Source organism: Ciona intestinalis, chromosome 11 (assembly GCF_000224145.3).
Source record: "Ciona intestinalis chromosome 11, KH, whole genome shotgun sequence".
Lineage (NCBI taxonomy): Eukaryota > Metazoa > Chordata > Ascidiacea > Phlebobranchia > Cionidae > Ciona > Ciona intestinalis.
Window position 1 is genome coordinate 2,479,921 of NC_020176.2, and position 15,708 is coordinate 2,495,628.

Below are 15,708 nucleotides of genomic sequence, written 5' to 3' on the forward strand. Positions count from 1 at the left end.
CTCTTACAACAGTACTAAATATATTATTTCCGGCTATTGCCCCAACAAACAAGACGTAACATATTAACACAACTAAAGTGACATATACCATTTATTATCTCAAAAGCCACAATACTAATACTTCAAAACCGTGCAGCAAGGTTTTGACGACCAAATAAAATTTCTTCTTGTTACATTAGACACCAATGCAGCAAAACGGCAGTAGTATGACATTACGCAAGCACATATAAAGGTTTCAATAAAGTAAATGCTTTTCGGCCTGAAATAACTGCAGACAGAAACTGATTTTTTTTGTAAAACGTAGAAAACGTTGAAAAACCATGAATTTTTGTGAGATTTAAAAACAGATATACAGCCAAATCAAATTTAAACAACTCCCAACTATGTAAGCAAGGATATATTTGAGAACCTTATATATGCTGAGGCTACAAAAAGCCAGGCTAATTTAACTGATTATTGGGGAGCGTTTTTGAAAAATCACTTTCAGAGAAAAAAAAACGAGTTTTGTTGCCACTTGAATTGTACATGTAAAACCAGAACTTTTATGAAACTGCTTCAAAAAAATTCTTTGAACCAACTAAGAGAAAACAACACTGTAGTGTAACGCGAACAACAGGTTTGTTACACCGTCAAACTGAAAACGCACCAAAAAACGATCGGTGCAAAAAGTACAAATTTAGGAGAATTATTTCACAATCGCATGGATTTTTGAGTACATGTCACCAGGTGTTGGAAACCGATGTGGGCGCACAATTATAGACTGCATTATTAGCATGTGGGTACAACAGTGTACGTTTTGAGTTGATAATCCAATCTCTGCATTAATGGTGCAGGCTGCCATATGCGCTTAAAAATACACAGCATAGCTGTTAAATATCAAATCTAGCCTTACATGATTTTTGGGGTGGTTACCCAAAAGCTCAAACTAATAATATGATCACGTGATTCTTGCAATCAAATGCTTTATCATGTAAGTTCGTGAGCCAGAAATTATGTGAAAAAGTACCACTCGCTGAAAATAGAGTCTTTTCGTAAGGTCTCACAAAAGATACTTCATGAGCTGTGTTTCACGAAAGTGACTTCATGAGCAGTGTTTCACGAAAGTGACTTCATGAGCAGTGTCTCACGAAAAAGATTTCATGAGCATTGTTTCACGAAAATTACTTCACGAGCAGTAATCACGTGAATATTAAACGAAAACCTTGGCCAAGGCATCCGCTCCTGCACTCGCAATATACGTGGCACTAGGATGGAATGCCACAGAGTAAATTGATTCGTCAAACTTTTTCCTATGAGAAGTAAGCTCCTGAATACAGGTCTTGCTATCCAGGTTCCATAAACGAATTGAACTGTCATGACCTGGGGTAAAAAAAAAATTAGTAAATGCATTATGTAGCTGCTATTCTATTCCATGTAGGTGAGGTCCTTGTTTGAAAAAATGGGATTTTTAGCCCATTGCCCCAACACTCAGAAAATAGCTTACAGTAGCACAATCACAATGTACTAACAGTGCACAGTGAATGTGCACACAATATTTCAATATTAATATTAATCCCTAAAATTAGGCCTTAAATTCCTACTTTTATTAAAAACACATTTCATGCTTTGACTGCCGTTAATAGTTTGCATATAAGAAAAAGCTATAGTAACACAGTAGCATAGGCGTAACAGTAGGGGTGCTTGGAGTGACATGTCCCCTTAATTTTTAAACAGGGGTGTTATTGTGTTTTAGTACCCAGTTGTACACTTTAAAATAGGATTTATTCTACTGCTACATGTCTTTACTACAAGCAGAGTATAAGTATATTGCGTTCACTACATTGATCAATGAAGTTTTCTATGCTATAGGTATAACTGCATTTTAGAAATGTCGCAAGATTTTTCTAAACTTAAAAAAACATGACGCCCATGTACAGTAACCAAGTAAAACACTAACTTACTTCCAGACAACAAGTATAGACCATTAGGATCAACAGATAAACTGGTCACTGAATCCAGATGGGCCACCATAGAGTGAATTAGTTTGCCTGTGTTTATAAGAAAAAATATGGTTAATAAAATATCATGGAAAAACTAAAAATGAAATATCGAGGAAAATAAACACATCCAAGCACATAAAAAACATCTCAACAACAGTGATTTGTATGTATTTTTTTGATTAAACAGCTCTTTTTAAATTAGATTACCATATCCAAGACCTAGATATAAGTTTTATTATTATATTTTAATAGTTCATATTTTTCAAATATTTTTTTCGTAAACCCAAACATAATAATTTAGTATTTGATTAAAATAATATTTAAATACCTGATGTGTTGTCATAGAATTTAATGTGTTTATCATCGTGTGCCGTCATGGTAACAGGCATTGTTGGATGGCTCACAACACAGTTGATGCTACCTGAAGAAATAAATAAAAAAAATATAATCAAATAATATTTTTACACTAATGTTTTATTGACAGTCATAACAGTCTTCCCAATGGCAGAGAAATAAATTTTAAAATAAAATTAAGGTTTTATATACCGAATCAGCTGAAAAGTACTTTTTCCCCCCAAGAAGGCAGAATAGGGGAGAAAAAAGAATAAGTAACATGAAAAATATATTAATATAAATTTCCACATACTTCCATCTCCCTCTGTAAGGACGAGAGATATTTGTCCAGTTTCAAGATCGTACAAATTCACTTTCCCATCAGTGTGGGATACTACTACATGGTTGGAGTCGCAATGAACGAAACAGACAGATGTCGGTGTGCCTGGGGTTGAAGGGGTGTTTTTTTGTGGTGAGCTTGCGCAGTTAGGTAAGGCATTGACAGTAATTAACATGGTGGTGACTAATGGTGTGTCTGAATTAGCAGTCATTGATAAAAAACATTGCTCTGGGTGTGAGGGTGTGGTTGGAAGTGGGTATTTAACTCATAATGAATTTATCAATGTCTTTGTATATAAAAGTACAGACAAAATTAATTATAATAAGAAGATATGAGAAATAACAGTTTAAACCAGTGAAAAACAATAAAAAAAACAGTAAAAACCAGTGAAACCTAGTAAAAAAAAACAATTTAATCGAGTAGAAACAAGTTTAATTCAGTAAAAAAACAGTTTAAACTATGAGAAAATCAGTAAAACCAGTTTAAACCAATCAAAACCGCAAGAAAAAGAAACCAGTTTAAACAAGACTTACCATCAGTAGTGTATGTTTGCACGAGAGGATCAGCTGATGTTGGGTTCCACAACCTCACTGAACAATCAGATGATGCAGACAATAATTGCTGACGAGTGCCGGAGTAGGAGAGAGACCAAACCGCATCCGTGTGTCCGACGAGGATCTTTTGGGAGACGGATGGATCTGAGATGGAAAAATGAGAGATTATTCATTAAATTAGGAAAGTTTACAAATATTTTGGAAGTTTTTATACAGTGTGGCATTACATTTCATAATTTAGTTAAAACGCTCCAGACTGAGTGTACAATTTAGGATTCAATCCTTTTTTCCCATTTTTTTATTTAGTTTAATAACAGGTCCAGAGATTTATGCCAAAGTTGCCTATTGCCCCCTCCCCCCAAAAAACTCCCAGGGTGCTACAGCCAATTAGTTACTTATGGGTTGGAGAAATGTATATAAAAATTTTTGCCCAAGGACACATACACCTATCAGTATGTCTTTTGTTCAGATGCAAGCGCTTAACCACTGAGTCACAGCGCCAAACTCAAAATGCTAATACAAAGTTTAAAAAAATAATTCATTCTACAAATAAAACCATATAACAGTGGTAAAAACAAGAATAGAGACCTACAAAAAAAATCCAACAACTAAAACCATACAACAGAATCAGCAACAAGAAGAAATAATTACCATAAGTATCATAAGCGTCTATTTCCACACTTGGTATACTCCATACTCTAACAGTGGAATCTAAACCTCCACTAAAACATGAACTCCCCTCAGTATCAATTTCCAGGCTGAGAACAGCACCACTGTAATGATAACAGGTTTAATTAAATTGATAGCCCCTGGAATATAGTATAAGCAGAACACAATGATATAAAATACTTGATATTTCATTTTTTTTTTTATATTGTAAAAAATTTAACAAACATGTTATAATTATTTCAATAGGAAAAATAAAAAGTATGTTTTTTATACAACCTAAAACACCTAAAAATAATATACAGTACTGTGGGGTAAGATGAATGCCACTGATAAATAATATTACATATTTAAGTGTCATACATACTTAGCTAGCCACAAAATTTAAAATAAATCCAACTTATTTTTTTAATGTTTACTGATTATAAACCAGAGCAGAAAATTCCAAGTAAGGTTTACCCACCCTGCTACCCTAGAGGATGCCTATGGAACAGTTTTTTTTAATACTAAAAAAGCAAAAACATTTTTTTAAATTTTTTAAAAAAAGTTTTACTTACGAGTGTCCTCTAAAGCTATAGATAGGTTCAACATCCAACGCTTGTGTCTTCTTGCTTGGAAGAGGTTTATTGAGGTTCCAGAGCTTCATGGTGTGATCCTCAGATGCGGTGATCACGGAGGACTCATTAGGGAGGAACCTGATCGCTCGGATGCCATCAAAGTGACTCCGGAGCGTGTATTTTGGATTCCATGTCTTCCGGTACGATTCTTTGGTGGCTGAGATCTGGAAAATGAATAATAATAGCTTTTATTCATGATTAGATAGAATAATAGTTAACGTTTAGGGTGTCTGCTTTTAAACAAGGGTGATGCCGTACTTTTAGCACCCCTGTTTTAAACTATTCAATATTTTCATATACTATTTATTTTTTTTACTAGGATTACGTCATACTTTCGGCTGCCAGTTTTACACTTTTTCAATATTTTCTACACACGTGTACTATCTTGGGTTAGGAACCAATCATGGTCCATGGTTTTACTTTTTTATCCTCCCGTTTGGTATTAAACAAAGAATATTTACAGATTTATGTAACCATATCCTCACGACCCTTAAAAAAGCGATGCTAATTATTCAAAACAAGTTCGGGATATATGGAAATTATATTCTAACAGTACCCATCTTAACCCAACTGTCTCATTTTCAATGCATTACCAGCAGTATTTAAATAACTAGAGATTTTTATTTTATTTTATTATTTTTATTCTTTGTGGGTGAGGTCATTGTCAAGGACCTAGGATTTAGTCCACATTTGGACCGTTATTCCAAAGCCCAGAAATAGCTAAACACGTACATCGTAAGACAGAGGGTCAGCTTCATTAGCGACTGTCAATCCAGCGAGGGCCCCAAGACCGAGAGCGTTTTCAATAGATTCATCTCCAATATGTGTCCCTCCTACAGTAAAGGGGAGGTTTTCTGAACAAAAACATTGGTGTTATTGAAATTTATACTTAACATTTTGCTATTGTTGTTGTTTGTATGGGTGAGGTCATACACCGTGGCATGCCATGGGATCAGAGATTTTGGGCAGGGTTAGCCTATTACCCCAAAAGCTGCTATTGCTGACAGGCATAACATGTTAAAAATGATGTTCTGACATGAAAAATTAGTATATCCTATAAATACCCCTAACAATTCTAACAAAATCTCACAGTTAAAGTTTATATTTATGTTAGGTAATCAGTCTCTGGTTAATTTTAAATGTTTTTCAAATGTTCTGCTGTGATTGAGAACAAGCATATATATATAGTAGGGTGGGGGAAGATGGGACACCTTTTCATTTCATTTTCTTATCCCATTTATTAGTAAACAAAAAACATTCTAAAAATTATAAAACTATGTCCTTACAACTTCCATAGACCATTAACAATTGTTTAAAACGCGGACAGGATATTTGGATACTACGTGCTCAAGGTGTCCCATCTTCCCCCATCCTACTATATCTTTAATTATACAATTGGTTGGACTTAATTTTTGTCTGTTAAGTTTTCGTAGCACCAGATCCTTACTGTATTTTTTTTACACAAGAAACTTCCAACTCTATGAGCACCAGATAAGGGTCAAATTTTCGAAATTTATTACAATTGAATTATATTTAGGAAAAGTAATTATTGCATTATTTTGCATACCTTCATCTGGAATATGAATGTCCACATCCTCAGTTGCACGGTTGAGTTCAGACCCACGTAGAGTGTCAAGCATATTTTGAAGATCTTTCTTTATAGGGCCTGTAAAGTGAAACAAGTATTGTAAAACACACACCCTACCAAAAAAGCTTACACAAAGAATAAAAACATTGTTATTTTCACCCATTACAGTATATATATATATAGTAGGGTGGGGGAAGATGGGGCACCTTTAGCGCATGATATCCAATTATCCAGATCGTGTTTTAAACAATTAACAACGGTCGATGGAAGTCGTGAGGATACGGTTTGAAATCCTTTGAATGTTCTTTGTTTACTACCAAATGGGATGAGAAAATAGAATGAAAAGGTCTTCCAATCTCCCACCACCCTACTACATATATACAAACACTCTGGTTAAAATGCTCTGAAACACCAACAGAACACTTGTATTCACATTATTCTTATTGTTCACTTGTTTTATGCAGGGTTTTGTTCACTTAGAAAACTTTTCCCATTTTTTTTGGTGCCACCCAAATATTAGGCATAAAACAGTGTAAAAAGAAGAGAATTTCAACCGATAGTTTACAGTAATATATGAAAGACTTGAAGAACCACTGTAGGGAACAACCTAACCAAATAATATGGAAAACCCTTTCGGGTTACAATTTAAGGATAAAAATTACCGCTGACTTAAGAAAACAGCATTGATGTATATATTCTTGTAACATTTGAGATTAGCTGCTACGTGATATATTGGTTACTTATGTCAATAACCAAATATTGTAACATAAGTAAAATAATGATTTTGTCAATGAATAGAGGAAGATGCTTTTTTAATCCATTTTTACAGCTGGAATTAAGTGCATGAAATGCTTTATAAAGCGATGCAATTTTTCAAAGGAAATTGCTAAGACAATGTTTAGGCCCCATAAATAATTGATTTGCAGACCAGACAAGTAAACAGACGTAGACACGGACTACAATTTTGGGACAACAGCAAGTTCAAGTTACATTGTTTTCAATACACAGGTCTGGTGTTATATTGCATACATTTGTATAGTGTTTGTAAGCATAATAACTTTACAGTATCGTTTTTATACACTACGCACATAAAGGGCAAAACCTTATAATCAAAATAAGAGATTGAAAATTCCCCACATTTTGTAAATGGAAAATAAATATAGTAGGGTGGGGGAAGATGGGACACCTTTTGCACATAATATCCAAATATCCTGATGGTGTTTTAAACAATTAACAACGGTCTGTGGGAGTCCTTGGAATGTAGTTTTATATTTCTTTAAATGTTTTTTGATTGGGGGCAGTGATGCCATGTTTCTGTGGGGCTTGTGTAGTATGTCATGTCTTTTTTTGTTTAATTTAGTATAGTAACTAAAGAGTATTCACAGAATTATCTAATTGTATCCTCACAACTCCAAAATAAAATTGTTAATTGTTAGGGAAATTTGGAATATTATGTGCTAAAAAGACGATAAGGAAATTTGGGAAAGTATGTGCTAACGGCATCTATCTTGTCCTAAAGTACTCCATACTAATATAAGCAAACTCTATAATTGGATTTACGCACATAAAAAATTATACACATTACACATAGTAATGTAGTATTTAAAACCCATTGTAGTTAAGATTCTGAATAGAATTCATGCCCTTAAGGTGATATACTTAAGTGTCCACTTACGTTTTAGTTCCTTTTTCTTTGTCTGTCTCTTCTCCTGTCGAAACTGTTCCTTCATCGCATTTAGTTTGTTCTGATCAACTGACCAATCCAATTTCATATCATCTGCTCAGAAATATGAAATTTAAAATACAAATTTAAACTTTTTTTATTATTATTTTGAATTAAATAGAAAAAAAATGAAAAAATATTGTTAACTGTTATATATAATTTTTTTCTGTCCTACATACATTTTGTTTTATATCATTTTTCATATTGACGTTATATCCTAATCACATAAAAAGACACCTGCTCAAAAATAATCAATTTTGAAACAATATTTGCCAATTTTAACGCAATTTTTTTTAACCTGTTGCTTTTATATACTTTTTCAGAAAAAAATACAGAAAACCGTATATATTGCCAATTGTAATTGTATTACCCTAGCATTAGAATATATAAGTAGTTAAACCAATTTCTCGCACTATACAGGTATTTCTAGAGAAAATATATTAGCTCTGCTACCAAAACAAGCTACATTACTGACTGTCATTCACTCAAAATGAAATTGGATTTAAGAAGTTATTTTGGTGACTTAATTAGGGGAGTACCATTCGTCTTGTTTTAAATTGGACATTTCAAAGGGCTTTTTGGTGCAAAGGATATAGTATCCCCATATAAGAAGATGGGGATATAGCCAAGCGCATATGATATTCAATCATTAATAGCTCTTTTGAGACGTGACATTTCAGTACCTCGGTTGCGGTTCTCAGAAAATTGCCAACTGTAGGGTTTGGCTTCGATGCAAGAAACGAAATGCAATATAGTTTTTGGTAAATGCTATAAAATTATGACTCAACAGTAAAGTATTACAGACTTAAGTTAAAATACAGTTCATTTTTAAATTAAAAACACAATGCTTTACCATACCAGTCTAACATCTAAAACAGTTTTTACCCTGCTATTAGTATTGTGTCTACCAAACAAGCAGGGCCAATTATACTGTATTTCCCCCCAAAAAGGGTAATGGGACTCCCTATATTTAAAAACTGTGAGTGTAACTTTATTTGAAAATATTACTATTTTATCCGGAATGTTTTGAACTTTTTAGGTTTTGTCTAAAGTTTAAAACGCGGCGAATATGGTAAACATACCTGGTTCACTGTCAGGTGGATTAAGAAAGTCAAACTCAGCAAGAGCCATCTCTGCGTCACCGAAACCATCCACCTCATCAAAGTCATCCTAAAAAAAACAAAAAAAATTTATTAATTTTTGGGCCAAAATATTTTTTTATTTTTTTGAATTTTTTTTTATTTATTCATTTTTTTTACTTTAGCTCTTGATTTTCGCTGTTGATCCCCTCCATCTGTTGTGTCCTCTTCCTGCATGCTAACATCTTCATCTTCATCGTTGTCTGCTGCGTTTAGGAAGTTAAAATCCTTAAAGATGTTTTCAGTTGATTTTCCTGAACCGTGACTGGCTAAAACAAAACCTGCTGACCTGGGTAGAAAAAAGAAATGTTTGAAATTATAGACAGTTTCAAAATTTACTATAACCGAATTTTAAAACATTTTTTGTAGCGTGCAAAAACCAAATGTGTGGCGATACAGGGTTATTTCATGCCTTATTTTTTTTTAAAAAAAGGGTAGAGGGGGTTTCGGACCTCCCTGGATATTTGTTATTATTTTCGTGGGAATTTAGGTTAAACCATTATTTTCAAGTTTTAGTAGCTGGTTAGGTGTTTTTTCATTGTAACTGAAGGATACGAGGTTCAATATTGATAGGAGTATGTCTCCTTGGGCAAGACACTTGACGAAAAATGCCTCAAACCAGTGGCCATTAAATGGGTTAACACCATAGGTGTCGTGGTAATATGCTAACTTTGGCCTAAACCTCTGGTGCCGGTGGCAAGCCAGGCTGTAGGACCTTACCAAAATAGAATAGAAACTACACCCTAATTTTTTACTGCTTAATTAAAGAGGATTAATAATAATGGGGTGACCAGACCCACTTTGCCCCTGTATGCTGAAATTTTCACATATGTTTTTTAAACTATGGGATTGGCCCCACTAATAGAATGTAAAAGACTTTTAATTATTGTGTGAAAATATGGTTGTTAAACTGTTTGGGTATATAATCTTTTTTTTAACTATAAGTCAATTGTTCTGTTTAATAATTTATTTTGCAATGAGCGTAGGATAGGGCATAGGTTTTTCTCGAGAGATGAAAAACTACAGTGGTGTGAAAGAATATATATGCTAATTTTGTAGAAAAAAAGGTAGATGGATTTACAAAATATTTTAAGTGTCGATTCTGTCATATGCCTGATAGTTAGTAGTTTAATTTTTTTTTGCTGGAAATTTCAAAAAAAAAATATTGTAAATTATAGAACTCCATAAAAAGTCCAAATGATTTGTATCACGCAACCATATTAGAAATTTCTAGACATCTCAGTTAATGGTTAACAAATGTGAGCTTAAGGGAGATTCTGTTTGCTTTCATGAAAGAGTTAAACAGAAATAAGAAGCAACAATTCCAACTACTCGGGTTGAATAAAGAATTGTTAATAAATTCAGTACAAAAATAATTTCAGTCAAATAATAAAAGAACCTCTATTATACATATTGTTAATTTGATATTTTAATCTTTTTTTAACATTTAAAAACTATTTTTATATTTGCTATTATTCAAAAAAATAAATTCGGTTGAAAAATAATTTTAGTCATAATAATAAAATAACTTATTCTACAGACTTTTATTTTGACATTATAAAATTTTAATAGAATAAAATAAAGCGATGTACAAAAATAGCCTACCAATTTTTATCTTACTTTTATAGAAATTATAAAAATTAATAAACTACAATCAAAACTTATTTTTTCTTACTTTTGCTGTACTTCTTCATCTGATAGATCTCCATTTACTACTTGATTGTCGTTTTCAGTTGGTTTCGGCACCTCATAGTTATTGCCGAGCAGAGCACGGACTCTTTGAGACCGAACATCCAGGATTGTCTCGCTGTAGCCAACCTCTTGCAAGTATCTGGTTTAAAAGATTGTTTAACACATAGAATACAACAGTGGCTCCTGAACTGGGGTCTGCGAACGAGATAGAGTCTGCACAGCAGTTCAAAGGGTCGAAATGTACGAAAATAAATAACTTACTGTCGCAGAAGTTGCCTGCCATGACGCCACGACATATGAGCGTTTGTTGTTTGCATTTCATTCGTTTTTGATTCCTCTGAAAAATAAAAGTAAAAAGATATATAATATCATATTATAAAGATATATAATATCATTAAACTGGTATTATGCTGTTTTTTTTCTGTGGATACTGGTTAGCAACCCAACAAGTGGGTCGGCATTCGATTGGAATAGGTTACCTACTACATTGTGGTTTATTTTTCAATTCAAATAGTATTTTTTTGATGCATCGTAACTAATATTTGTCACTTAAGCAAGCATTCATTTATTACAGCAAACAAAATATAAAAACAGCAAACAATTTTTTTTTTGATAACTCGCAATAGGATTTAATTGCTTAGCTTGTAAGTACTATCTGGACATCAATTAGAGCACAGAATATGACTTTATTCCCATTTAATACATATAATTTAACTTTAAAATCCTTAGTAATGCATTGGGTGCATATGAATCTTTATTAATAGTCTACACTTTAGGTAGGTGCAGGTAATTTAGAATTTGGTTATTGATTGCTAGCCACAGTATTTCTTTAATTATTCATTAGCTTTAAGGGTTAGGTCTGTTTATTATAACATTTATAATCATGTCGGACCAATTGACTGGTAAAATAAAAATATTTATAAATGTGGTTTTGTAATACAGGTTTTAAAGTGGGCTGGGGTAAGATGGTCCATTTTTTATTTTTTTATTGTCAAGTTTGGTAGTGAACAAAGAATATTTACAGAAATATAAAATTATATCCTTGTGACTATAAAAATGTACTGGTAATTGTTACAAACAGGTATTTTAATTACAGTAGCAGAATACCAGAAAATCTTAATAAGCCAACATATTTTTATGGAATCCATTTTATGGAAAATTTATGTTAAAGAAAACTAGAACTCTATAAAAACCTAGATTTTTAATTTAAAAGAATAACTTCAATTAGCTGCATTAGGAAATATATATATATATAATTAAGAAATATTTTTTACTACACACAAATCTAAGTTTTATAAAACCTCCACTAGATGCTTCAATATGTTTATGCATGCATTCCAATAGACAGTGCACTAATGGGGAAAAGGATAAGCAGTTACTTTGGTAAAGTGGGTCAAGATAAAAGGACAACTGTTAATTCCCACTTACCGTTAGTCTCATTATGCTTTTGTTCCATGCTAATGTCTGTTCCAAATTTGAGCTTGTGCACTTTGGCTCTGTCAATGACAAAAATAATATAAAGTAAAACTAAAAAAACGCTGTGTATGTTTATGTGTATTTAAATTTGTCTTTAAACAAATTCTCAACCAAAAGAAAAATTTACATAGATGCTTTTATAGGTCTTGAAAATCAGGCAACTTAAAACTAAGTTTTCAAAATTCTTCACTAAAGTAAAAGCATCCAACTATTTTGATTAATTGAGTTGCAAAACTTAGCCAAGATTTCAGAATATTTCTGATGTGTTTGGTATAGTTCATGCTTCAATTTTCAAGGAAGCTTGAAGCTAAAACTGCTGCCAGCTTCCACAATATAACAAATTCCCACTTTTTATGTTGCCCTACACAGACACATATTTGGGTATTTCAATTTGCGATGGTTTATGATAAAATTTACTGCCGTTTCATTTTGGTTAGGCCAGTTTTTATGAGCTGCCATCATTTTATCTGAATTTCAAATCCTGATTGTCGATTTTAATAGGTTTTAATTTAAATCCAGTTTTAATTGCATAACACAAAATGGACTTTTAAAAGAACTTTACAATATTTATGTTTGTGTCTTACCTTTCTTGCTTTAGAGCAAATTCTAACATTTTGATTCTTCGAATTAAATCTCTTTTTAAATTCTCCTGCCCTTTTCTTTCACCTTGCAGAAACGCAATGCGTGCCTAAAGAAAACGTAAACAAACTTTAATGATAAGAGCCAATAATGTAAAAACCAATACCAATGTAGGGATATTGTGTAACTTTTGCAATAAAGTATTTAAAACAGAATAATAATGCTTTTAAGTTGGAAAGTAATAGGATACATATATGGTATGTTTTGAACTTATATCATTTATGCTGCTAAGGTTGGTATCAATCAGCCAAAATCTTAACATATGGATAATATGAAAGTAAATATAAATCGCATAACATACAAGTAATTACCAAATAGCATACCCTGGCTTTGTGTGACACATAAAATACTTGTATAAAAATACGTATACAAAATTTTTTTTTTATACATTTTATACCAGATACATTTATATTAGCTTAAGCTTATCCATTTCATTATCCCTATGCACCTGGAACCCCAGATCCCGTGTGTAGAGTGCGGGATAGGAAATGCAGATTTATTTTATTAACTTAATCGACAACAGCTTTAAAAGGGAAATGTGAAAAAGCTGCGGCAATTCCCAAACCATGAAGGGAAATGAGTAAGAACACGTGGATTTGTTTGCGGTAGTACAGCAAGAAGGTTGGAGATGTTTTGAACAGACTTAAGCCCTGCTGAACTGTTAATAGCCTATAAATCAGTCACTTTCTCCAAATATAGGGGACCAATGTTCTGGGTGCTACTTTGTGTTCAGAATATCAGAAAACTTTACAATAATCCAACATTTGATGTATTAACTATTAATACTATACAACAGTACAGCTGATTGGTTCTACAGTAGTTCTAGCCTGTTTTTTTTACAAACTTCATGTATAAATAAGCATAGCTAAATATATACCTGGATAAAAGTGTTGTGTAAAACAAGATTAAATTACTTAAATAACAATATTAAATTTTACCCAGCTGTACAAGAACTAAAATACACAGGTTTACCAATATTGTTTTTTTACCAGTTTCACCAATATTTCTAAAATGTTTGAAAGTTTGGAATCAGTTTCAACGCCCATATTTGTATCTTTAAGCTATCAGTTTTACCATCATTTTAAATTGTCTGATCTAAACTGCAGTTTTGATTTGAGTGATTTAGGCTATTAGATTCAACACCATTTTTGTATCTTTGTCCATTTAATTAAATGAAGGTTTTGTTGAATTATTTAAACAGAAATTTGATTTAAAAGCTTTGAGCTGTTAGTTTTACTAACATTAAACAACCCACCTGCAACTCAGCTCTCTCCACGTCCCATTGTGCGCGTTCCATTTCAAACCTTGACCATTCATGCTGTATAAAGTGTAGAATGCCTGGCATCGAGTATGGAGACTTCGTCTCGGCCTAGAAAGGTAACAAACGGAATACCGTGTATAAGAAACAAACCTTTTACCAAATCTGATAATATTTAGAAAAAAACAAACAACAAAAATGTGTGAGATCAAAGTCTGATGTAAACTTGTTGCCAAAATTTAAAACATTTCTAAATATTCAATTAAAAGGCCATAATTCATTATATGGCAATAAATGAAACAAATGCATTGTATTTCCACTTTGCAAATGATTTAAAGGGTCATTTAACACACAGAAATAGGATAGTGAAATCATATTCCACATCCTAAATATCCTATGTTATCTGTTCAATGTAGGCATTTTTAAACAACAGAAACTGAACTTGAAGTAACCGTTACAAAAGCCTGCTTTCCACACAAAAGAGAATGTTTTGACAAGTGCCCATTCAAACACACTACCACGCCAGCTAAAGGTTATATATGCTCTTGAACATGGGCTTGAGTACATTTTCAACGAATGGTGTGGAGTTACTGCGCTACACTTTCAATATTAAGTAACTTTTACTTTTAAAACTTATTTTGTGATTAAATATCAGTTTGGGGACTTCCTTTTTTGTGATAAAACAGCAATTTCTCTACTGAAAACAAGATATAACCATAACCACAAATACTATGAAGTGGTGTAAACTTTAACTTTTTCAAAACTTTTTTTGTGATAAAACATCAGTTTAGGGACTTCATTTTTTGTGATAAAACATCATTTTTCTCTACTACAAACAAGATATACTCATAAATACTATAAAGCTTTAATTCTATTCTGTTCTACATGGTTGAGGTCCAACAGCATGGTATGCCATGGGACTTTTAGGCTAAAGTTAGACAATTATTACCCCAACAGGCAGGTTGCTATACTTCATTAGTGACCACCAGGTTGAAGCAATGTTCATTAAGTGTCTTGCCCAAGGACAAATACACCATCAATGGTGTAACTATCTATTTCCTTCAATTAAGATGCATGTGCCTAACCACTGAGCCACAGCTCCATAAACAATCTATGTTTTGATAGGCAGACCTTATTTTCTTGCAAAAAACAATGTTTTTCCTTATTCAAGATTGCATACATAATAACTAGAACCTTAAGCAATAAATAAAACAATAATCTTACTGGTTTATTTTGCTGATTTCCACCAGAATCTCCATTGTCCATTTCCATCATTGTAAAGCAGTTGTATCAAGTACAGTGGAAACAAATTCCCTAAGAATTCAATATCAATATTTATGCTACAATTTTTCTAGTTGTTTTCTGGTAAAAAAGGGGGAAATATGTTTATGGAATTCAGAAATATGAATTCTCACTGTATGGTAGATGAAATGTTAAGGTAACAGCAGCAAAAAATCTGTCTAGGTTATAAAAAAACATTACTAACTTCTTGTACTTTTAATAACATTTATAAAAAGATAGGCATATAGTACAGCTGTTTCTTCTAACTTATTTTTACAAAAATGTTTTAATACCATATATATATATGTATAAGTTATCTTTATACCGATAAAACATTTTAATTGTAATATGAGAATAAAATATTTTGAAATATATATATATATATATACATTTTTTTTATTTACATTAATAATGGCAAACATA

General features: G+C 32.3%; 1 protein-coding gene across 1 annotated transcript; it reads right to left on the reverse strand.

Annotated features, from left to right (window-relative positions):
* Positions 1-76: 76 nt before the first annotated feature.
* Positions 77-15,368, reverse strand: LOC100180000 (striatin-3). Its single transcript, XM_018813985.2, has 18 exons — positions 15,229-15,368; positions 14,002-14,115; positions 12,692-12,795; positions 12,060-12,127; positions 10,893-10,968; positions 10,615-10,770; positions 9,060-9,228; positions 8,883-8,970; positions 7,753-7,854; positions 6,057-6,155; positions 5,222-5,343; positions 4,430-4,653; positions 3,858-3,979; positions 3,186-3,350; positions 2,626-2,757; positions 2,308-2,400; positions 1,941-2,027; positions 77-1,359 (listed from the first exon to the last, which is right to left on the reverse strand). The coding sequence occupies exons 1-18, from the start codon at positions 15,277-15,279 to the stop codon at positions 1,190-1,192; spliced, it is 2,142 nt and encodes a 713-aa protein (XP_018669530.1). The 5' UTR covers positions 15,280-15,368; the 3' UTR covers positions 77-1,189.
* Positions 15,369-15,708: the final 340 nt, after the last annotated feature.

Coding starts and splice junctions, on each gene's coding strand:
- LOC100180000 (XM_018813985.2), bottom strand. CDS start 15,279: ATGATGGAAATGGACAATGGAGATTCTGGTGGAAATCAGCAAAATAAA. Junction 12,128..12,691: donor TTTGCTCTAAAGCAAGAAAG/GTAAGACACAAA, acceptor TGTCATTGACAG/AGCCAAAGTGCACAAGCTCA. Junction 2,028..2,307: donor ATTCTATGACAACACATCAG/GTATTTAAATAT, acceptor TTATAAACACAG/GCAAACTAATTCACTCTATG.